The sequence below is a fragment of the Aphelocoma coerulescens genome, chromosome 5 (assembly GCF_041296385.1).
Source record: "Aphelocoma coerulescens isolate FSJ_1873_10779 chromosome 5, UR_Acoe_1.0, whole genome shotgun sequence".
NCBI classification, from domain to species: Eukaryota; Metazoa; Chordata; class Aves; order Passeriformes; family Corvidae; genus Aphelocoma; species Aphelocoma coerulescens.
The window spans coordinates 61,175,486-61,200,441 of NC_091019.1; the positions used below are offsets into that span (position 1 = coordinate 61,175,486).

The window sequence follows — 24,956 nt, forward strand, 5'->3', positions numbered from 1 at the left end:
ATGGAGCTAGTGAACAAGACTGTACTTTTTACATAAGGTAAGAACTCATCCTTCATGCTCACCAAACCTACAACTTGTATAACCAGGATGTTAATTCCAAGGACCACAGAAATACACAATCTTTTGGTTATTAGTTCTAAGTTTCAAGATAATTTTGAAGATGCTAAGACAATAACAAACCAAACCATTCAAAGAACCCCAGAAAATATAAACTCAAAATTATAAGTCCTTATAATTAAATCCTCGTTACCAAAGCAAACCTCTGGTCCACTGCTTCATAAAATGACTCATACATGCTTGGTCTAATTCTTCCTTCCTTCTAAATAAAATATTTTTGAAGGGATTTGGAGTAAGCATTGGTCCTCTGCTTAAACAGCTGATGGAGCTTAATTGATAGCCTCATGGCCATTCTAGTTTTGCCATGAACTGAAACCAGAAAGATGTAACTGCATCAGTCCCTCCTGGCCAAGTATTATTGATAACTGAATCTCCACAGACCTGAGATTTGGATCTTCCTCGGTTGTATATTGTTTGTTGCTCTTTACGTGAGACTTCTAGATCACAAGAGAAGCAGATACAGGAGAACTGCATAAACTTTTACATGTAAAAATCATCTGTAATCAGTTTAGCTCTGATTCACATAGAGATTGTCTGATTTGACTTTCTGCTTGCTAATACTTTGCAGAAAGTAAAAACAAATTCTTGCCCAGAAGCTTAAACCTGCAGTGCACTGGGAATTGCCCCTCCTTTTTTATACTTTTTAATAGAGCCTTAGTCTGTTTTAGAAGTATTGGATGTGGAGAGAGGTGCTTTTCTTTTCTGAAGCATTTTCTTATGACTCCCTTAATTGGCAAGTATTTATTGCACCTTTTATTATTGGCTTAACTGAATGCTCTGGCTTTATACGAGTGACATACTCTGACCTCATGCAATAACTTTTTCAGATGGTGTGGCAAATCCTTGGTTTACTGATGATGTGGTTTTGGTGTATGGCTGGTAGGATTGCATTTATGTGCCTCTCATGTTCTGACCCTCCCTTCCCCTGCTGGGACTGATACTTTGTTGTTGTGGTTATCTGTTACTGTAGCTGTAGAAGAGTCCCTTGCCTGTACTAATTCTAATGGACTTTGATTGCAGGTAGTCTCAGATTTGTGTTTGTGGGTGGATTCAACCCCCAAAACAAACCCCAAAGTTTGTTTTCTGAAAGTTCTTTTCCCCTTAAATGGTAAGGCTGATTTGGTATGGTAGCTTAGCGAGCATAAGCAGGAAGTACGTTCTGCTTCCATGTCAGTTGAGAAATTCCCTTGAATTATTTAACCCATCACGTTTGATCATCTCTCCTGATATGCCAGTAGCCATATGTGGGTGGTAATTCCTGCTGCAGAGAGTTCAGTTCTGGTGGCTAATCAAATCCACAACTGCCTTGGGAAGATTGCCAAAATAATGCCTGTAATGAAGAATTCCTTTGCAATTGCTTACCTAATGCTGTTAGGCAAAGGGATGTAATCATGTTTCCCTCATATAGAATGGTTACATTTCAGAACATGATGACCCAGATTTCTACTAACTTGCAAAGATAACTGGAAATTTAGGGATGCTGTTTCCCATGCTCCACTGTATGCAGCAGGTACTTTAATAATTTGATTTTGGTGATTTACTGTTGGCAGCATTATTCATGCTGTAATGGCTCCTGATTGCTTAGTGGTCATTGCTGTGGACTGCAGTACATCAGCTGCAGATGCTGAAATTGCAAATGAAATAAAGCTTTTACTCAAATTGACACTTGCAGCTTTAAGAGTGAGAATATTTTCTCTGAGCTGATGTCTATGAGACATAATGCTTTCTCTGATCATTTGTAATAAGGTTTGAAGGTGTAAAAGTTGCCAGTATCTTTAAGACAGTGGTAAAAGCACAGAGTCAACAGGTCTGGCATTCAGAGCGATTTCACAGCGATGGTAGTTAGCACTGCACTGTGCTTGCCTTGCAGCAGCAGTTCAGTTCTTTCCTGATGTACTGGCTGTGTGCCAGTGTTGGTATTGTGTCTAGACTTCAGGCTGACTAACCTCACTAATGTATAGCTGAGAGAAAAATAACAAATGCTTAGGGTTAGGTTGGCTCTTTGCACTCAGTGGCCTGTTTGGGCACCTTTTTTAAACTTCTGGTTGCTGAGTTTTCTTTCTTGTCAATGCAAATAAATTACTATTTCAGAATTTATGTATAAGACACTTCAGTAGTTATGCAAGCGCTGTATCTATGATCAAGAGTTCTGAAATACATATCTGATACAATGGCCTAGTGCTGAACTTGGGCTTTTGGTGACCAGTCTTCTGTAAGTGATCTTGGTGTTATCCTGTCGCAGTTGGGGTTAGGAGATCAGATATTGAAGCAAAAATAAAGATGGTACCCTCCCAACAAAAACCTGTACAGCCTGTGGAATCTGACAAATCCACCGTCTCAAGAAATTCCCCCTCCCAAAAGTCAGTAAGCAGATCTGAGCTGCTTTATAATGCATGCCTTTTGTATTCAGGAATCTCACACGTGGGTGGGTTGACTGAGGTTCTTGGGAAAAGCCAGGCAGAAGGGTAATGGCTCAGGCTTGGCTCTACTGTTTTGCCTCTGTATAAGTACAGAAAAGACTGAGAATGTGTTAGGTGAACTGTGCACTCCCCTTCAGGTGGAAGGAAGGCTCCTGCTTTAGTGCCCAGCTTGATCTTTCTGCCTCAGGGAGGAATCTGGAATTCTTGCCACTTACAAAATTGCCAATAAAAAATCAAATTTCAATATGTACACCCCTAGCAGGGGTGTGCAGGTGGTGAGGACGACCAGGAAAACAAAAATGCTTGTCTGCAGTCTGTTTTCCTACCTGAATATGCCTAGAACATCCACTCAACTTCTTAGGGATAGTTACAGGAAACAGTTGGGGAGGCTGAGGAGGAGCCTGCAGTGCGTGGCCCAGGATTTTGCTTTCAACAGGATCCAATATAAAATCTTAACCTGGCACTCTGTGCAGATATGAGAAATTGTGAGCACTGTTACCAACAGCAGCATTATTAAAATTAAGAATTGCTGCAGCAAAGAGATGAAAGACAGCTCAGTTACTGCAGCATGAAGGAAGTTAGTTTAGGTTATGTGAAGTCAGGCACTGCTAACTCTGAGCCGACTTCTAAAAATGGTGTCCTTACCCAACAACTTGACTTTGCAATCAAAACTTCTTTTTATTGTACTATGTAATTAGAGTATATCATTTAATCAGCCTTTGATTTTGGTTTATTAAATGCTTATTCAGCACTAAGTGGCAATTAAGCATTGAAGTACCTTCAGTAAATCCCAAAACTTGATCATCATCAGTCAATAAATTTGCCTCATTTGTACATTTTGTCAAGTTCTGCAGATAGAACTGCCAAAAAATGACAGAGAGAGGTTTGCCAGCTTCCACTCCCCCTAATGCCCAACAAACAGAAGAAAACTGAAAAGTGAAACCAGTGAGCTGTACCTTTTAAAGATGTTAAAAATAAACCCGTTTCTCCAGCAAATCACATTAACTTCTGCTACTTCAGCTGCAGAAATCTGCTGATGGAGTTATGTTCACTGATGCCTGGTATGTAACACTTTGTCTACATGCACATACGAGCTAATTACAAATTGTTACACTGAAAAAGTTAGTACAGGTAGTCCAAATAAACTGCCACAAAAATAACCTTGGCATATTAGGTAGATGCAAACACAGGAAAAAAAGAAAAAAAAATCTCACTCTAGACAACTTGCTGTTTGAGTTCTTTACCTCTGGCCTAGAGTACATGACACTGAAACTCAGATTTGTTTAGACTGTTTCTGTTTCTTTTAAGGTGGGGATCCTAAAGATTCCTTTCTCAAAATATCTTTTATGTTCATAAAGTAACTGTCAAGAGTTAGAAGTGATCTCTGGAGCATCTGCCCTGAAATTCCTGTGGTGAACTTCACAGCTGCATCTCTACCCCTGGTACTCTGTGACTCAGAGCATTGGTGTGCTATCCAAAAAATGGTACTTTCTGTTAGTACACCTGGACTCATCTGGGAGTACTGGGCGCCAAATCCGTGGCTGTAGAACTGTGGCATTCCAGCTGATCTTGCAGCTGTTTTTACCACATGAACAATGAACAGAAGGTATTTGATGAATTTGTGGCAACTGCCCCGGGACACTCAGATGAAAAACTACCAGCTGAAAATATTATTGTAATACTGACATTTGCAATACAGTCTTATAATGCATATTGTGTCTTCAGTGAAAGCATCTGCCTCCTGTCTGGAAATGTTCAGAACTGTTCTCACCAGTGTGAGCAGACATTAGTTCTGGGTGACAGCTCTGGCAGGATGAGGCTTCACAATGAGGGAAGGTATTTACTATAAAAACCTAAGTGTGAAATTTGGGTCTCTGTTTTTATGTCATGTGCTTAGATATTTTGTTATGTTCAGTGCACTGTAAAATTGTCAACCAAATAACTGTTAAGAAGCAAAAATAAACAAAAAAGGGACACTTTTTCATGGCAGTTGGGGGTTCGGTGAGCTGTGTGTCTGTGATTCCTCAGGAATGCAAGTATCTGGGTCTACTAAACTACTCAAAACGTTGCAGAGACCAACAGAAAAGGGTAATCTCTGCTTACAGAAAGATAATTGCACTGGTAGGAATATAAATCCATAATGTACCAATATAAGCAGAAGTAGTAAGAATAACCGACAGTGGAGCATGTAGAATTAAAATTTGCACACTACTAGTGACAGACAAATGAAACTGTCAGTACTTAGAAGTATTTTGATTGACCTTCTGCTTTAAGGTGACTATTTAACTCAAGTACAAGGTGTGTTTTTTATACTGCTCCGTGGTCATTGTCCATGTAACTTGACCATGTCATTGGGTTTAGATAAAGCTCTTTTTAAATCTTGCTAGAAAAATACATAGCTCAAATGCTTACATTTAAATTTTTAAAAATGGAAGTGCAAATAAAGCTAATGAAAATATTTGCATATTTAAAAAAATTCTTGAGATTATTTATTTATTATTGGTAATATTATTCACATCACTTATCAGAAAAGACTATAAATGTGATTTTAACTGGTATGAAAATAAAGGTACAGATTGTTTTCCTCACTGAATAACATCTATCTAAGGTTATGGATTAATGCAGTACTCATCAGTGCTGAACAGTAAATTCAGAGTAGAACAAGGAATTTTGAATTACAAAACTTGCACCAATATTAAATTTAAAAAAAGCAAATGTTAGTTATGGCATCTTCCTTCTTATAGCCTGGATGTGTTAGCCTCGAAAATGGTAAGTAAAAAAAGGAGAAAAATACTATTTGGAAGTTTAATTGGAAAAAAAAAAAAAAAGGATCTGGGAAAATCTAACAGCAAGCTCAAGGAAAAGGAAACCTAATTAACCTCGTCTTTCTTAGTGTTTGGGTCCCTCCCAGGAAATAATCCTCTATGTTCGTGCTTTCCTGGGGGATGCAGCTCCGTGTGCCACCCCTGCCCAGCTCCATCTCCCAGCCGCCAGCGCAGGGTACCGGCCCCGCACCCCGGAGCGCATTCCCGTTTCCCTGGGCCCATTCCCGAGCCCGCGCCATCTCCGCGCGCAGCCGCGCCGGGGCGGGGCTTCCCCGGCCCAGCCAATCAAACAGCGGCGCTTCCCGGCCGGTCCCGCCCCCTCCGCCCTTTGCACCAATCCCCTTCCCGTGCGTCGCTTCCTTCCCCCGCCTCCACGGACGGAAGATGGCGGCCGCAGCAGCCAATGGGGCGGCGGGGAAGGGCGCGGGGGCGGGGCTTGGAGGCACAGCTTGGAGGCACAGCGCGGCGCGCACGCGGCGGCGGCCGGGGCGGCCGGGCTGGGAGGGACCGGGACAGGGACCCCATGGAGCGGTCGGGATAAGCATCCCGGGTAAGGAACGCCGGCAGGGACAGGGATTCCTGGAGCGGCCGGCATAAGGAACCCGGGCAAGGAACTCCTTGGGCGGCCGGAACAAGAATACGGGATAAGGAACCCCTGGCGGAACCGGTGTAAGGATCCTGGGTGAGGAGCCCTGGGGGAACCGAGGCAAGGATCCCCTGGAGGAGCCGAGACAGGAACCCCGGGTGAGGAACACTGGGGGCGCCGGGATAAGGAACCCCCCGGATTAGGAACACTGCGGGGCCCGGGATAAGGACCTCGGTGAGGAACACTGCGGGGCCCGGGATAAGGACCCCGGTGAGGAACACTGCGGGGCCCGGGATAAGGAACCCCCGGTGAGGAACACTGCGGGGCCCGGGATAAGGAACCCCCCGGATTAGCAACACTGCGGGGCCCGGGATAAGGAACCCCCAGGTGAGGAACACTGCGGGGCCCGGGATAAGGAACCCCCGGTGAGGAACACTGCGGGGCCCGGGATAAGGACCCCGGTGAGGAACACTGCGGGGCCCGGGATAAGGAACCCCCCGGTGAGGAACACTGCGGGGCCCGGGATGAGGAACCCCGGTGAGGAACACTGCGGGGCCCGGGATAAGGAACCCCCCGGTGAGGAACACTGCGGGGCCCGGGATAAGGAACCCCCGGGTGAGGAACACTGCGGGGCCCGGGATAAGGAACCCCCGGGTGAGGAACACTGCGGGGCCCGGGATGAGGAACCCCCGGTGAGGAACACTGCGGGGCCCGGGATAAGGAACCCCCGGGTGAGGAACACTGCGGGGCCCGGGATAAGGAACCCCCGGTGAGGAACACTGCGGGGCCCGGGATAAGGAACCCCCGGGTGAGGAACACTGCGGGGCCCGGGATAAGGAACCCCCGGGTGAGGAACACTGCGGGGCCCGGGATAAGGAACCCCCGGGTGAGGAACACTGCGGGGCCCGGGATGAGGAACCCCGGTGAGGAACACTGCGGGGCCCGGGATGAGGAACCCCCGGTGAGGAACACTGCGGGGCCCGGGATGAGGAACCCCGGTGAGGAACACTGCGGGGCCCGGGCCAGGCCGAGGGAGGTCTGGGGTGAGGCCGGGCCGCGGGTGCTGCTGTGGGGAGGGCGCGGGCGCCGTGCCCCTGAGGGACCGTCTGTGGGGAATCCCGGGCAGGGGTGCTCTGGGGACGGCTGTGAGGGGCGGGCGGGGGTCCTGTGCCGGGGTTGACCCTGTGCGGCTTGTGGCGGGGCAGAAAGGGGTTTGGGCCGGGAGAGCAGCGGCCCGGAGGAGCCCCTGGGCATCGGGGCTGGGTTTCTGTGGCTGTGCTGCCCTCCCTCACCGCTGCCTTTCTGCTCCCGGTAGGCTGAACTGAAGCGTCGCTGGCTTTGCTGAGAAGCTGCGCTGTGTCGCTGGCGAGATGTGAACCAGGATGCTCGACTTGCAGTGTGAGTTTATCCCATCACTCAGCACAGCCTGGGAGCTCCGTTCCCACTCTGGGCAGGGACACCTTAATGACTGTGTGATCCAATAAAATCCACACAGTCATTCCTATGTATTAGGAAGTTATGCTGGTAAGCACCAGCTGACCTCATCTAGGTTTGGTGCAGATGGGGATCTTTCTTAATAATAGTAACAGTCTAAAACAAACAAAAAAAAACCCCTCACCCAAACAAATCTGGAAAAGGTCAGAAGAAGAAATGAAAGTTGTGGTTTGGGTTTTTTTGTTTGGTTGTTTTATTCCCTTGGGAAAAAAAGGAAAATAAACTTTTCTGTGGTTTTGAATAAAAAAGTAGTTGCAGAAACTACTGTCAAAGCTGTGATATCCATATCCTTAAATTATATTTTATGTAATCAACAGATATCTCAAAGTATGCTATGTTGCAGAATTAACTTTTCCCTACAAGATACAGGGAGTAGAATTATCAATTCTGTGTTGTGTTACTCATATTGGTTATAATCCTATAATTGTAAATTAATTTTTCCTAGAAATGTGTTACATATTTGAAAGAATGCGGAAGCACAAGCTCTTTCTTAGTGTGCTGGGTTTTAGGTCTGTAAAAACTTTGTTCTCAGAACAAAGTTATGTTAATGCCTTTTATTTCCTAATATTTTCAGTATTTCCAAATATTTCCTGTTTGAGAGAATAGTCAGATTCAGTGAAGTGTGTGTGCAGAGCAGCTCCTTGAAGATAATTGTCCCTGTCTGCAGAGTAACTGAACAGGTTTGTGTGTATCCCATGGTTTCTAGGTGCTAATTTTACATGGTGCTTGTTTAAAGTTTGCATCTTGGTTTCTGTTTGTTTAAAGACTGGTGTAGCTGTTTGTGTTTTCCTCCAAATATCTTTTTATGGTGTTAAGGAACAGCCCTCTAGGGAAAGGTGGGCCCAGAACTCCTGGGCAGCCTCTCCATGCATTTACATGACCTGGGGCCTGCCTGTTTCTTCTGTGGTCTCAGACCTTTTGGAAAGAATTATTTTTTTTTTTTTTTTACCACATAAGAGTTCCTCTGTGCATGGGATGATCGATGATGTTCAGGTGGCTTTTTAAATGTTTTTTAAAAAAGATCATAGAACCATAGAATGGTTTGGGTTGAAAGGGATCTTAAAATCTTGTTCCAACCCTCTGCCATGGGCAGGGACACCTTCCATCAGACCAGGTTGCTCCAAGCCCCATCCAGTCTGGCCTTGAACACTCCCAGGGATGGGGCAGCCACAGCTTCTCTGGGCAGCCTGTGCCAGGGCCTCATCACCCTCTCAGTTAAGAATTTCTTCCTGCCCTCTCTCAGTTTGAATCCATTCCCCCTTGTCCTGTCACTCCAGGCTCTTGTAAATAGTCTCTCTCCATCTTTCTTGCAGGCTCCCTTTAGGTACTGAAAAGCAGCAATTAGGTCACCCCAAAGCCATCTCTTTTCCAGGCTGAATAATCCCAGTTCTCTCAACCTTTCAAGATGGTTTTTTATGATGTTTTTTCTTTCACTGCATCATTTTTGCTGGGCAAACCTTGGGGTCTGGTCTGTACTTGACAGCATGGGAGGTCTCCTGAGAGACCAGATGGTTGTTACCTGCTGGCAGCATTTCCCAGCTGGGTTCTGCAGCTTTGTTCTGCTTTTTACTGGAAGTATAAAAATAATGGTATTTCTGAGCTTTTCTGGGGAAAAGAAGAAAAACCAGCAAAACAGAAGGAAATCAGCACTACCATGCAGCATGCTCAGGTGTGTTGATACCAAGCTGCCTCTGCAGACAGTCTAAGGCTTGGGTTTATTTGGTGAGTGAAAAGATGATTTTTATGGGGCTCAGCTTCTCCTGTGTGAGGACAAGCCCATTAGTGGCTTTCACACCACACATAAAAAAAAAGGTGTTGAGAATTGTGGATCAGAGACTTGGCAAGGTTTTGGAGTGTGCTTTGGGACTTGGGAGCAGTTCAGGTGCAAGATGGGCAATGGAGGATGTAAGAAAGGCAGAAAAAGAGCATATTGTCCAATCCCATGGGGGGTTAGAAAGTTCAACCTCAAACATGCCTTTGCCATCCTCAGACTTCAACCTGACCCACTACCCCCTTCTCCCTGAGCTCTTCCCTTTCTCATGTCCCTGCAGCTGTCTCTTTTCCTTTAACAGAGAAGTTAAACACTAAATAATTACATAAATTCTTGCTGGTGCATTTTCCTCTCTTATTTCCTCCTGCATTTAATTTAGGGCTGGTTAGTTAAATATATACCATGTCCTGCACGTGACTGAGAGAGTGGTTTTTTGGCTTCTAAAGTGAATGGGAGGTGGAGGGACTGGGAAACAGGATAGAGATGGGTGCTTTGGTAAATAAAGCTTTAGACTGGGAGTGAAGGATGTCTGAGGCCAAAATATTGCCTTGGTTGAATTGTTTCTGTGATGTATTTTTGCCTTAGCTGACACTTTGGTGCAAATTTTAACAAAATATTTCAGTGAGAACAAAGCAGTGGAAATGGGGGTGGGGAAGAAGCAGCTAAGCCAGTGTACAGGGCTGTAAAAATCACACTCAAATTGCAGGACAAACACTGGTAATTCCATTAGGCTGTTCTGAACATCCTGGCATAGAATGTGTTTTCTGTCCTGTTTCTAGGTCTTACAGGATGAGTCTTTTCAATGGTCAAAATAATTTAGAAGTATTGGCAGGAAGCAAATTTTGCAGCTGTCCATTTTAACAAGTTCATATTATCCCATAAAGTCTTCAGTCTGATAAATTTTTATTCTGTTTATGTCAGGTGTTAAAGCCCAGAAGATCTGTTACATTATCATTATTCTCATTTGTAACATAAACCATCTGTGCTGTCGTTTATACCCTGTACAGAGTTTACATTTATTTATCACCCCTTTTCACATGAGTCTGAAAGCCCTTCTTGCAGATTGTTAATATTGTCAGGGCTTTGCATTGTTTTTTATCACACTGTTGGTATTGCTGAAAATGTTTTGACATGACCTTAATGTTTAGTTTGAGACTTTTGCAGCAGATAGAGGAATGCAAGTATTTCAAACCTTGTTAGTTCCTATTGTTTTCCTCTTTGAGACTTGTTTTATATAAGAAGGCACTGTGGCCTTGAAAGGGCACTTGGTATTTTTTTTTTAATTCTGTAGTTTTCCAGCTAAATGAAAACCTAATAAAAAAAGGAAAATGAAAGGGTTCTTTGTTTAATATTACAACTGAATCTTATCTGTGAAAAAGCATTAAATCACTCCTAGTTCATATGCTGAATTAAATTAAATTATGCAAATCCAAGATCAGTTTTAAAGTAAAACAATTGTTTTGCTGTATTGTTCATAATCTTTCTTGCAATTTCCTTTTTTCTTCAGCAGAATCTTGATTTTTTTTGTATTTTTAATTGATTAACAACTTTTCACTTGCATCTCTCTCTGCACCTTGCCATAACTACCAAGATCTATTTTTCCCCTTGTCCATTACTTCAAGGCAAAAGCATTGCTCAGCTTCTCATTGAAATAAGATACAGAAGTGCTGTACAATTGGTGAGCAGTTAAATTGGTGAAAAGACAACCCAGCATTTAGCTAAAATTGGCAAACTGGAGTTGTATGCTGGCACTACCTGGAATAGGGAACTTCAGATATTGTTTACTTTGCAGTAATTTGAGGATCTTTTCATAATAATAATAATCTGTGTATCTTTGTTGCTATGGGAATGCGTGGTAAAGCTGGAATTAAGTGTTCTGACTCCTTTGTGCTGTCAGAAGGGACAGGCAGATAGCTGTAAAAGCAAAAATTCTTGTTAAGAAACATGCAGCTCTTCTACTAGCAGTTCTAACTTACTTGAGTGTTTATGTGGTTTATGATGGAGTTTTTTGAGGTGAGAGGATTTGAGTTTAGCTTATTCAATGTCTGTCGGGATATCTAAGGAAATACATGACTCAGTTTTGAAAGGGAGAAAAACAGATTTAAAGAAAGAAAGGTTAATTCTAGTGGTTTAATGTCTTGGGCAACTATTACTTTGCACATGCATTGAACACTCCTGCTTCAGGAATGTTTGTGGGAGATAGATATGAGTGTAACAGATTGAGAGAGGAAGGGTTTGTAGTTGCTGGGTCTGGTTTGTTCATCCCTCTTCCCTGAAAAATTTGAGTGATGGGTGTTTCTGGACTCAGCATTTGCTGGATGCTAAAAGAGCAAATACAAGTGCACACCAGTCAGTCATTCCCTGTATGTTTATGTGTGGATTGCATGGACATATGAGTCTCATCTCACATTATTATGAAGTCTGAATGATCAATATCTCTGAATTGAAGTCACCAAATGAGACTTTATTAAGAATGTGAGTATATTTTTAACTTCTGATGGTTCAGAAAGAAAAGTTGTGGCATAGTTGAATTTGGTTTTTTTCCCTTCAGTTTTTCGTGCTAGACAGTTGTAAGTGAAGGATGTTATTTTTGATTAATGGTCTGATTTGAGGAACGGAGGCTTTTAAAAAGAAGAAAAAATACTGGTACTTTATTAACGCTCTTGGGATCGCGTAAATCGTGACTCCCTCTCTGAGCTGCTCTGGGGCGGTCACTGGCGGCATCCGGTGGCCGAGTGCGGAATAACAGCCTTTGGCCGTCTGTCCCCAACTCCTTGGGATTCTCCAGCCAGCATCCGGTGGCCGAGTGCGGAATAACAGCCTCTGGCCGTCTGTCCCGAACTCCTTGGGATTCTCCAGCCAGCATCCGATGGCCGAGTGCGGAATAACAGCCTCTGGCCGTCTGTCCCGAGCTCCTTGGGATTCTCCAGCCAGCATCCGGTGGCCGAGTGCGGAATAACAGCCTCTGGCCGTCTGTCCCGAACTCCTTGGGATTCTCCAGCCAGCATCCGATGGCCGAGTGCGGAATAACAGCCTCTGGCCGTCTGTCCCGAGCTCCTTGGGATTCTCCAGCCAGCAGCCTCGGCATTAGATGTGGCCGGGTGGAGGGGCACGCTCACGTCCTTAGGCTGCTGTCCCGACGGTCCCAGCGGCAGGGAGAGGAGGTCACGTTAAGCTGGAAGCTGCGTGCTCTCTCTGCACGTACATGCCCTCTTACTAAGGTCTCAATGCTGCTTTTGGAACTATGCACTGAGCAAATATTGTGTCTTGCTATTGTCTGCCTGGCAACGTGGTATCTTCCAGAAAGGAATGATGAGCCAGCTTATCTCAGAGTTGCTTGTTTCTCAGTCTGACTTCCCATTTGGGTTCTTGGGAAGGACACTGCTGGGTGCCAGGCTGGTAAGGTTATAAAAGCAGATGAAGATAGTTAAAGTTTTTACCCCCACTGCTATAATTGGGAAGTATTTTGTAAGATAAACTTTATGATTTCTGTTCCATATTTTATTTATGGTCAGTTTATACTCTTAAACTCTTGTGCCAGTATTGTTCTTGAGTAGCTCCCCTCCCTCCTCAGCATTTATTCCTTTGATGTATTTGTAGATAGTAATCGTATCCCTGCTCAGTCTCTGTCTTTGCCAAGCTACACAAGGCACAGCATCCAGCTACTTCTTGTGAAATAAACAGTCCATTACCTGCATCATCTAACCCTTCCTTCTCTGACTTGATTATGGCTTAATTATCAAGACATTGGCCTCAGCAAAGAGCACTGCTGAGAGCCTGCTATGACCCTGTGAAATATAGGTTCACTTAAGCATTGTGAACAAACATGGCTTGAGAGCAGGGTTATTAAAACTCTTGACTTTGCTTTTTATCGCTGTCTTATTTTGGGGCAACAGGCTGCTGAAGACATTGGGAAGGTGTTTGTGGATCTCAGAAAAATAAATTCCCCACCCAGGTCTTAGGGGTTCATGGGTGCTAACAAAAACATAGAGTTCTGTTGTGATTTGCCAGCAGGGATTGTCTGTGTTGCTGGATACAGCAGATCTCTTGATCAGAAAGTCTGGAGTGGGAATTCCTGCATACTTTCTCCTGTGTCCTTCCCTTTCATTATTTCATTTCTTATGACTGAGTCCTAAATTACTTAAAGAGTGAAAAAACAGTTAAACGTGAACTTCCAGAGGAGTATGGAAAAATCACTGTGCATTTGGGTGTCATGAAAAGGAAAAGCTGATTTATTTTTTATCTTTTATGGCATTGGTGAAGCTGCTGCTGGAGTTCCATGTGTAGTTCAAGAGTAAGCACTGTCTAAAGGCTCCTGAAAAGGAAGAGCTGAAGAGAGTGCCTTGCATGGGTTCAATGTCCACATCCTTGGTGCCTTAGCATCTTTCATGGAGACTCAAAAGTAAATTTTCCTGTACGGGATAGAGCCAACATAGCTCTGAAACCCTTTATTTCAGCCTCTTCCATCCTCCTGTTGTCACTTAGATGACATCTTTTCCTTTTGTCTGCTACAAAGCATTGAAAATTGAGCTTAGGGCATGATAAAGATTCAGCAGAGCCTCCAGCTGTCAGACTGTGCACAAAGAGCATGTTTTGGAAACTGATAGTCCGTGAACTGTCATGGGCACACAGGGATCTCAAGTTTCTCTTGTTGCTTTGAAACTGGAGAGGGTCTGACAAATTACCTTGACGTGGGGATGTTCTGGAGTAGCTAAATATAAAAAAATGGATATTGTGGGATGTGACTGGCGAAGACATGTTAGTGATCTGCATGTTCTGGGGAAGCAGATGAGGAAAATGAGGAGAAGTTTTCCCTGCTTAGGCTTGGTAGATGTTTGTGCCTGTGCAATACATCTGGAACTTCAGAGAATTGCTTAGGCAGTGATGTTAGAGTTGGGGCTAAGAATTACCAAGCACACAAATGTTGTGTGTCTTGTATTCCTCTATATCTGCACATGCAGGGGATTATCTTCTTACCTGTTCACCAGCAACTGATTTAAGCTTGGGTTGTTAAGAAGAGAGTCTTGAAAACATAATAGTTTTGTGTTTTGAAGAATGAGCTCTGATAATGAAGTGTACTTAAAGTAAATTACTGTTGTGAAAGAATTTCTAAAATATTCCAGTAAATAAAACATCGACTTTATGTCATTGTAGGTATTTTGGCAGCAGTGTGTGGTAGTATAAGCTCTTTTTCCAGTTATAGCAAAGTTTCTTTATATCCTTTTATTATGGTTGCTGCTAAATTCAGGCTGAAATTTCCCAGACTTCCTGTGGTGTAGAAATAAATTGTTTGGAAGAATTTCAGCAAATTTTATTAATCTTTGGGAAGACTTCTTACTTATTTCCAGGTTTCTTCTGTATGAGGATGCTGGTAGTAAGTGACAATGTCTAAATTGAAGGAATTAAATGGTGTTATTTCAGAGTCACTAAATTTTTAATACAGTTGTGTAAGTAATTTTTTCCTTTCACCTTTCTCTGTAGGGTGGATCATTGGTGTTGCCCCTTCATGTGGTGTTTTGCTCAGCTTAAAATGGCCCTAAAAATTGTCGCTCTTGGAGTCCTTTCTTGTAATCCCAAACTTGAAAGGGCATCAGAGCACTTTTTGATTGTGGAATTTGCAGGTGCACCACAGTGTCACAGTGACTTTTGCATTGTATCTTGTAGTGTAGACATTCAGAACAAGGCTTTTTCTGTGAAAGTCTGCTGTTGACTGTACTTATTAATGTTTCTGTGCCCAAGGATTGTGAGTTGGGCAAATACTGTCCTTGTTTCATTGATTGAGAAAGTGATGAGTGAATGTTGCCCCTTGCTGGGAATTACTCAGCAAGCTGTGCTGTCACAGTCAGGACTAGGAAGTGTTTGTAGGCCAGGCTCTTGTTCAAATCCACTTAGATAAATACTTTATTTCTGTCTCATTTGAGATAACCATCTTGGTGCATAGCTCTAGTGCCAAGTCAGACAGCAGAGCTGTTGGACCTCTTCACAAAAGAAAATGCTGTTAGTGAGCATGAACCTCCTCTGAGCTGCTTGTGGCTGTTGTGTTGAAATGGGAATGGATCAAAACTTAATACTACATGCAGGTGACCATTGTAACCTCCATGTTTGATTTGCAGCAGCTGTTGGCTGTGTGTTATTTGAGAGGCTGATTAGTTCTGTATCTTCTTTCCTATGTTTGTGCTTGCAAAAAGTCATCTCAGTATGTTGGGTTCAGTGGGAGGTGCTCACAGGAGAAAGGAAATGACTTTTCTGTTGTCGCTGTGGTCTGATGAGATAAGCACAAGTGCAGAAGGCTGAGACTTGGATTCTCTTCAAGGTTTGCAGCAGACTGGCTGTGGATAGCTGTGATTCCATTACAGGCAACAGGCACAAACCTCATCTTTGACCCCCATGGCAGAGCCTTGCTCAGTGCAAAAGCCAGAGCCCAGCACTAGGACAGTTTTCCTGTTCTCTAGAATCCACCTGAGGACGCAGCATTTGTTGTTTAGCTGTTCAGAGGCTTCTGAGAGTGCAATTTAAGCATAGATTAGCTTTCAGAGTGTTTTCAAATACAGTATTCTTTGCCAGAAAAAAAAAAGAAGAAAATATAATATATAGAATTTAGGATACAAATAGCCCAATTACAATATCTCTTTCTGTAGTTTACCCTTTGCCTGGGACTCTTTCAGATCTGCCTTTATAAAATAGGATTGCTTCTGCTGCAACTTCTGTCAGCTTGATCTGAGAATAGCCATGAGAGTAAAATAGAGCATCTCTTATCCTCTTATTACTCCTTTATTGGATGACCACCTCATCCACACCTGGATGCAGTCACATCCTCTACCTGGTGATGTCACTACAAGGAAAGCTCCCCCTCACAAGGAACTTCTTGGTTGGGTCCAGCTGCTCATGGCAGAGTGGGATTTTGGGGACAGCTTCCTTTGTGGCTCCTCTGTTAGTAGGTCTTTGTCACCAGCATGGAATTGGATGAAAAGAGAAGATTGAAAAAGGGGTATTCTCAAACGTGTTTGAAATATTATTTTACACAGTTTATTAAAGTATTTAGAAACTATGTTTCCCTTGTTTATGCCAGGGTCTTCTAAATTGTTCTAGAGAAGGTAGGTTAGCAATCTGAGCATCATATTTAAAAAAAATTGCCTTAATTTAGAAGCCAAAATTTGTAATTTGGCATTTTTATAGTTTTGTATAGTGCTTTCTAGCTTGAGTTTTATAATTGTACGTTGGATTATTCTACACTTTTTCAATTGGCCATCTGGTCTTTTGCAGCTCTTTACCATCTCTTTGGTTCATGAATTTCTGTCAATAGGCTTTCAGTTACTCAAGTTTGAATGTTAATTCATTGCACTTTGGACCTGAAGGCATGCCTGAATGTTCTAGATCTCACCTGTCTCCACCATATTTTCTAGTGTTCGATGCAAAAATCAGGATAGGTCTTTCTAGTTTGAATGCAGAATCTTACACCAAAAAAAAAAACCAACCTGAAAGTTTTCTTTTAATGAAAATAGTCACTGTATGGTTTTTGATTTATGCATTTAAAGCTATGCTTGATTCAATCCAGAAGTTGTTTTTGCATTCTCTTTCTATGGATGTGCAGTATAATATTCAAAACAGGTTTTGTTTCTGAATTGATGTGAAGACCTGCTTATGCCCCCAAAAGATGAGTTCACAAAAGTGGTAGTTTCCATTTTTAAAAATTTTTTTAAATTATTGAATCCCAAAGCACTGAGCAGCTGGGCCTTTTTCCCTTTATTCTCTCCTACCTCTGACTCTTATTTTTTCCCTCCAACCAATACTGTTTAAGGCCATTTCCTTGGTTCTCTCTCCCACCTACAGCTCCTCTTTCCATTGCTAAACAGGATTGTACCCCGAAGCTCAGTCCTGGTGAGAGGACAGGAATTGATTTCATAAAAGGCAAGTAGCTTGGTAGACGTAATTTTTTTGATCTTCCCATAGACTTTGTGTTTTATCTTTTTCCTCCTTTCTATTCTACTGATACCATTTTCTCTGCGCTGCAAATGAAGAATTACATGGAGCTTCTTTCTGACTGTGCTTTACATTTGGAAGCGAGATGTAGCTGATATGAGAGGATGAAATAATTCTCTTGGCAGTTACATCTTGTCTCTGCACTTTAGTGTAGCTTCTCGTGCATTTATTCCCTTCCTGCCTGATGACTTAAATGCTCTTGTCTTTGCCTTCAGCAGGCTTTGTGGGAATGCTGGAAAAACCCCTTCTCCCTCTGCTTGGGTGAAACAACAAAACCGGCTATGGGAGCGTGTGTCCTGGAGAAACTGTGCATTCCTGAGGGGTGCTCTGTGCTTCCCCTCAGTGCTCAGATGGTTTGTTGATCCATCTTCTGCTGGGGAGTGGTGCCAGAGAGGAGAGGTCTCTGCAGGCTCCTGCATCAGGGAAGTGCAGCACTGATGTGTTCTCCCTGCCTTGGCAGCTCTGCTTTCAAATGCAAACCACATGTCCTGTGCATGCATGAGCTGCTTCCCGCTGCCCAGAGCTCCACGTTTGTTCTCAGCTTGTTCTTGAACTTTTAATAATGGTGAAAATAAAGGGAGGGTCTGTTTGTATTGTTTATAGTAGGAAAGAACAGTGCAAGATTTCATCTACTGCTGCTCAGATCCCTTGCTATTTTTGGTATTTGACCTCTGCAGAGAAGACTGCCAGAACTACAGGTCATTTTCATTATGTATTTCTACCCTCCTATTCCTAAGTTACTCTTACATTAGTGATTAAATCTTTGAGAATGTGCTGTTTTTCCACATTTTCACTGTATTTTTCAAAGGAAAATTTGTATTTCTATATATTTTTGAGCTAACATTCCCTTTTGGAAAGGGGAACTATGCAACTTGGCAGCATCTTCTGTACACCATTCAAAGGAAAAGGGAAATAACCTATGATTTGCTGGTTTATCCTTTGAAAAACGTTCTGGATTGAAGAGGACTGATGAGCCTGTTGGCTTGAACTGAGGCTGTGACGTTTAGAATACTGCACAAACAGCACAGCAGAATGTGCTGGGACAATGCTAAGTGTTTAGTTTGTGCAGATAGGTACTTGCTTTTCATTTCTCCACCATTGGAAGGGGCTGCCTTTGGCACAACTGTTTGCTTCCAGTCTTGCTGTGTGGTTGTTTCTACACTCCACCAGTGAAAAACACATAACAAAAGCATCTGAAAATCCCGTCCTGCCTCTTTGGCATCACTTCCACTTCGTGCCTTCTATTCTAAACATTGAGTTTATTTCTTTTTTAAAGGAGCCTTGTAGGATGCCCTGGAGGTCAAAATATTTTAGGCTGTTTCAGAGAACTGTATTTATTCTGAGTTCCCAAGATGTAATGAGTTTTGAGTATTCTTCCAGAAGCTTATTGTTTTTGGTAGTTGTGATATCCAGGAGATGTGCAGGGGTTGCATGTAACTGTGTGCTTAATTCATAGAACAGATCACGTGAGTATAGTTCCAGAAGTCTAGCTATAATAACACAAAAGTTTCAAGTTTAATTTATAAAAGGTAGCTTTTCCTGGCTTGAGGGGTGCAGGTGTGAATGCAGCTGAAATATTCAGCTGTTCCACATAAGGAATGGTGATCCCTAGGGATGGGATTGCACCTCTGTTTCAAAGACAAGTGACTGGCCAGAGCCAGACACCTTCAGCCAGGTACTAATGTGTCATCCCAGTGGTGGTGGTTTCCTGGCACCTTGACATCACCTGGATTTTGTCAGTATTGAGGCTACAGATCCAGACTGTGGGCCACTGTGAACTGGAGAAAGTGAAAAACCTGAATTAATTGAACTACCTCACATTCTGAGCAGAGGAGGAACCATGGGGAAAGAAGAGCTTTTGGCCAGTGACCTCTGTGATTTCTTCTGAGACTGGAGCAGTCCAAGAGCAAGCTGTCGGTGCCCTACAAAGTCTTTGTGTCAGAGAGTTTGTCACATGAACATGAGCAGTTCTCCTCGCTGATCATCACAACTGGCTGTTGTGCTTTATCCACAGTATGTCACGTTTCAAAGACTCTGATTTTGCCAAAGGATTCTTTGGAAAACAGATACCTCTGTTGTTGAACTTAAGGAACTAAAAGTGCTTCAGTGCAGAGGACCATGTGCTTTGTATGTGGCTGCAGTCCAGTGCTTAGTTATCTTCTATTGTGCTTGGAAGACCATTGTTTCCTATTTGTCTCATAAATTTAACACAGATCCTATTCCTGCCATTTAAGCTTTCCCATCAAAATACAACAGTGACTTCCCTTTCTGAAAAGGAAGGGCTGGCAGCTACACCCTGAAGTTTGAGCATGAATTGTTTATATAACCTTCAATCACAATTTCATAATAGTCTTTCTTACCAAGGCAGACATTTTACTGGGTTTTAGCAAAAACCTGGCTGCCATTGAACACAATTTTAAGGCTTCTTAGTTGTTGCAATGGAAATAGAATTGAAAACTGAACCCTTCACCTTCCTGATGGTAGAAATTGCAATTCTGTCTGAAAACATGAACAGCATTTTGTGGTATTTCAGAATAGCTGTACTTAAGTCATTCTGGGCAAAAGTTTAAGAGTTGTCTTGAGCTAATTTTATTTCCCAGAAAATATTATTAAAACTGAATGAACCTGCTTTTGCAGACTCTGGCTTTTTACAACTTCTGGGTATTTGTAGAGTTCCCTCGCCTTCCCCAGCAGTAAAAGCTCTGACATGAGTGTTGTAGAAACTGCTTATTGAAAGATATTCTCTATCACAGTCAGTAATATTTAAACAACTGCAGCTTGCCTTCCAAATGGATGACATTTGTCAGGAACATGTCTGTTTGAATTTACTTGGCCTTTTGAGTAGACAAAGTCTGAATATTTAGAGCTTAAAATTCAGGTCAGCTTGGAAAACTACATTTTTCTTACAAGACATTTACAGAGAGAACCTGATTTTTTTAGTAACCATAGCACTGCAGGAGAGCTGGTTTGTGAAAACTCCTTTCTCCACCCTCAAGCATGTGTGTTTGAAACTCTCTTTAAATAGAAGCTTCCATTGTAATTCTTCAGTAAACTGAATTAAGTAGTTTTCCTAATTAATAATGTTAAAATATTTTATTTTTTCAGTTTATATTATTAATTTGCATGGATGTTTAACAGTTTTGTGTTTAAGCAGTGTGGCAAACAGCGTTTGAGAACAGTTGGCTTTATGTAATAGTTCTAGTAAAAGCTTGTTTCATTTGAGGATGTACCCAGAAAAGTAAGTAAGGAACAAGTTCAGTGGGTAGGTTGTACACAGGGTAATCCCAGAAAACACGCTGAACTTCTTTGCTTCAGAGGGGAAAGGAATTTTCACAGGATGTCTGCATTTTATGGCAAAAGTGACTGGTAGATGTTCTCTGAAAGGTTGCTTTGATGTAGAAGATTAACCTGGGGACCTCATTGTCCGGATACTAGTGAGGCAAATCGCTTAGTGAGATTACTTGTGACTTGGGAATTAAGTTTTTATGTGTGCCTACTTAAGCTGTTTTTTAAGAATTTGCTTGTCTGTCACATGGTGTTGTGAATATTTGTGTGCACCAAACCAGAGGAGGAGGGAAAGCAAAACCCTGAAACCACAAACAACACCAAGAACAAAAAAATCAGAATGCAGCTTTGTCATAGCAACTTTTCCTTTGTTTTTGGTCTCTTATGGACCATTAAAATAATTATGACTAAAGGAAGTAATACATGGAAACTTGCACATTCTGCCCCTAAAAATCCAGCCTGAAGAATTTGCAGAAAAATTGATGATAAAACAGCTGGGAAGGCATGAGAATATTTTCTGGCATTCTGTGTCTGCCTGATTTTTACTCCATTTCTGTTTGGATTTCTTTTTTAAAGGGTCGTTTCGTGCATGTGGTACCTTGGATTGGCTGCTGGCCCAGACCTTAAGGAAATATCAGTACCAGTGAGAAATCACTGGAGTGTTGATCCCTTAAAACCTGCTGTGATTCCCTCAATGTTTGGGTTTTGATTCTTTTTAAACACAGAATAGTGGTCTAATTGAATGTGTGTTTTTAACAGAAGTGGATGACCGTATTAACATACCTACATCTTCTTTAAAAAATGGTTGTAGTTTGTGAACCACTAAAACCATTGCAAATATCTCTTTAAAATGTAAATACTGCTGTGCTTTTTCTGACTCTGAATTGATGGTATCTTTACTGCAATTACAGAATAGAATTTTCTGTTGTGTTATAGAAAGGAAAACTGTATTTTTCCTTTTAGAGCATATTTTAGAAGTGCATCTATGAGAGGATCAGGAAAAATTTGTTTAATTTTGGTTTTGCTGGGTAAAGTTTGCATTTGTGTGCATCACTGAAATAGTTTGGGTTTCTAGGGAGGTTCAGCAGTGCCAGAGAGGAATTGCCTCTGAAGGGAAGATTTTTATCAGCTGCACTAAACATCAGTGTTCTGTGGTTTTACAGGAGGCTCAGAAAGCGTTGAGGTGCTTAATTGCAGTGAATTCCACGTCACGTAGCCCGTTTAGGTGGTCCATGATATGCTGGCAGGTGTTTCTGTGCGTCATTGGGCACCTAAATACTTGCAAAATTACCTCAGCAGGCCATTTCAGGCTGTAGTGCTGTGTAATTTTGGTCGTGTTCTCTGCCTCCCCTGTGCACGTCCCTCAGCACAGAAGTTCACTTAAGAAGTCTCCTGCAGTCGTACTGTTGCAGCTGTTTGTGGGCTGTGCTTTCTAGAACAAAACTTACTCCTCCTCAGGTAGAGGGGGGTGACTTTATTTTGTTTCCACTTGTGGAGAACATCACCTTACTTTATAAAAATGATAAAGCAAATTTAGCTAACTGACTCTCCCAGGATTCCCAGATAGACTGTTTAATCTGTTAAGGGGATTATCTGGTGTAGTGCTTACAGACGTGAGAGATTGAACTCCTTGAATCAGGGAGCCCTTTCCTGTTCTGTGTCCCTGTGAATGAAGTTGTGGTGGGCAGGACATTGGGATAATTGAATTTTAGCTCCACACATCACTTCTGCACGAGATGCTTTCTCATACGTGTACTTAAAGCTAACACTGTTTAAGAATGCTGTAGTTAAAACTCTCCTTGTCTTTTATTTATTCCAGGGTTCTGGCAAGGCTGGGCAGAGCGTTTGAGATGACGGCAGTGGAGAAGGTGGAGGAGCAGCTGGCGGGTCTGCGCATAGCCCGGCGCTGTGTGCCCAGCGAGGAGCCCGCCTACCTGCTGGACATTGACACCTCCACAGCTGCCCAGCCCGGCAGCAGCCGCTTCGTGGCAGTTTCCTGTTCCAATAAATCCATCAGGGTGTACGACAGGGAGACGCTGCACTTCCTGCGGGAATACAGCGGCCATCCCGGGATCCTCAGCGGGGTCAGGTTTGCACACGTGTGTGACAGTGTGGTGTTCTCAGCCTGCAGTGAGGGCACAGTGAAGTGCTGGGATGTTCGCTCAGCCACGCAGAAGCCTGTGCAGGTGTTCAGTGGCTATCCTTCCAACGTCTTCATCAGCTTTGATGTCAGCTGCAGTGACCTCATCGTTTGTGCCGGAACGGAAAAAGTTGATAAGGACACGTTTCTGGTGTTTTGGGATGCAAGAGGCATTACAGACTGTGCCAGCACAACCAAAGAACCCTTGGGAGTCTATTCTGAAAGCCACAACGATGACATCACTAAAATCTGTTTCCATCCTATCCAACCCAATTTGGTAGTGTCTGGGTCAACTGACGGCTTGGTGAATGTGTTTGACATCAACAAGGATAATGAAGATGATGCTTTGATATCAACTTGCAATTCAGATTCATCAGTGAGTTCTCTTGGCTGGTCTGGGGAAGATTACAAACAGGTCTACTGCATGACACATGATGAGGGGTTCTGCTGGTGGGACATGGCTCAGCTGGACACCGAAGAACCAATAACCCTGCTGCATGTTCTGGATGTCAGAGAGTCAGTCTGCTCTGAAAACCACGGCCTGCATTACCTGGTGGGTGGCTTGTACCACGAAAAGGCAGGGAAACTCTTCCTGATTGGGGGAACCTCCACAGGAAACATCCATCTGATCAGCTGCAGCACCGATGGCCTGAGCCTGGTGGGGACCCTGTGTGGTGGACACTCGGCCACCGTCCGCTCCTTCTGCTGGAGCCCGACAGATGAGTCTCTGCTGACGGGTGGAGAGGATGCTCAGCTGTTGCTATGGAAACCTGGAGCTGTGGAAAGGTCCCTCACAAAGAAAGCATCTCTGAAAGTCTCTTCTTCTGTGCAGAAGAGAGTGAGAGTTCACAACACCTCCCTCAAAAGCAGGAAAAAGTGAATTGCCTAAAGTGGGAATCTCTGCTGTGTAGAGCTTTCCTGGTGTTTAATCTCTCTAGGCAATACTTGGCCATGTTTTATTTGGAGGTTTTCTGTGGAAAGAACTGTGGTGCTTGAATTCCCCCTGGGAATGTATTTCAGTCATCAGAAGAATGCCTTTTATTTTTTTTTTAAGTTGCTAATATTAATCAGAAAAGAGTAAACATTTGCTCCTGAGTTCTTGAACAACAGATGTTAAATCATATTATATAAAACTGTTTCTGTGGTTATTTCATGTCTCAAACAATGTTTAAAATGCATAATACAGGCCTGTGGCTTGCATAGTTACCTTTTCAATGATATTCCCTGGCACATTTTAAAAGCTTTTGTATTCCATGCTGTATTTTGCTTTCTTCACAGAAAACTTAATGAAATTGCTCAATTTAGTAAAAGATTTTATGTCACATCCTAATGCCTGAAGGAATTACTTCTTGATGAAACAGAAAATAAGTAGTTTTGCAGTGTCATGTCACTGGTTTAGAACAAGCTCATAAAGAAGCAGCTGATAGAGCCATATTTTTCATAGCAGATATGAATGTATTCAACCAAACAGCAGCTAATTTGTATGAGAACTGTTAAACTGGCATTATTTCCTGCATGAAAATACCCAAGAATTTTGCAAGCAGCTTCATTCTCTCCTACTAAGTGCTCCTGGAAGACTGGGGAGATCTTTGGTGGGTTGGAGAAATTGGTGGGTGTAATTACACCAGTGGTGCTTAAAATCCCAAACCCTGACTTGAAAGAAACTAGTATCACATGCCAGGTGGGGATGCTGAAACCCAAAAATGAGCACTGCCTTCAGAGACTACTTAATGGAGGAACAGACTGATGTGAGGAGACTCTAACAAAATATTTTAGAGGTCAGCCTACGTCCTTTAAGAAATGTTTCTCTCTGCAGAGAGGTTTTATGTTTGGACATCTCCCCAGGAGAGCTTTGTTTTATTATTTCATCGAGTACCCATTGCATGGTGCAAAAACAGCCCTGTACTTGTAAAATGGGTGAGACTTTATGCTTATTCTTCTTTGCTGGCAGACTCCAACCTGGCTCTGCATGCACACTCACCTCCAGCCTTCCCAGGACCACTGCAGGTAAATGGTGGTGGTATTTAGGCTGTATTTACACATGTGCACTACAACTGAAACCAGCACCAGAGTGTTATGAATTGCTCTGTTACAGGTTAGCTGGCAAAGGATTTAAGAGGGGTTGGTTTATTTTTTTTTCCCCTTGAGAGTGGATAGGTAATTCTTTCAGAACAAGTCCTGAACATCAGGTTTAGAGGATTATCCTGGAGTTTAGAGACAGTTTCTGAGGTACAGAAGATACTCTAGATTACTCTAGGTTACAGCTGTGCTGAAGATGCCTGAATCATCTCTGGAACTGAATCCTTTTCAACCACAAGTATCGAGTTTCCACATGATG

At 42.8% G+C, this 24,956-nt stretch overlaps 1 protein-coding gene across 4 annotated transcripts; it reads left to right on the top strand.

Annotated features, from left to right (window-relative positions):
- Window positions 1–5,811: 5,811 nt before the first annotated feature.
- On the top strand, window positions 5,812–23,942 carry WDR89 (WD repeat domain 89). 4 transcript variants are annotated; one of them, XM_069018492.1, is made up of 4 exons: window positions 5,812–6,044; window positions 7,264–7,346; window positions 8,017–8,122; window positions 22,298–23,942. In XM_069018492.1, exon 4 carries the CDS (start codon window positions 22,329–22,331, stop codon window positions 23,496–23,498), a length of 1,170 nt encoding a protein of 389 aa, XP_068874593.1. In that variant the 5' UTR covers window positions 5,812–6,044; window positions 7,264–7,346; window positions 8,017–8,122; window positions 22,298–22,328; the 3' UTR covers window positions 23,499–23,942. The 4 variants fall into 4 exon arrangements, with proteins under 4 accessions (XP_068874593.1, XP_068874591.1, XP_068874590.1 ...); XM_069018490.1 differs by lacking the exon at window positions 8,017–8,122 and having other exon boundaries at window positions 5,812–6,106; XM_069018489.1 differs by lacking the exon at window positions 8,017–8,122.
- The last annotated feature ends 1,014 nt before the right edge of the window (window positions 23,943–24,956 follow it).

What these genes read in the sequence shown, in the direction of transcription:
- WDR89 (XM_069018490.1), top strand. Translation starts at nt 22,329, where the DNA reads ATGACGGCAGTGGAGAAGGTGGAGGAGCAGCTGGCGGGTCTGCGCATA.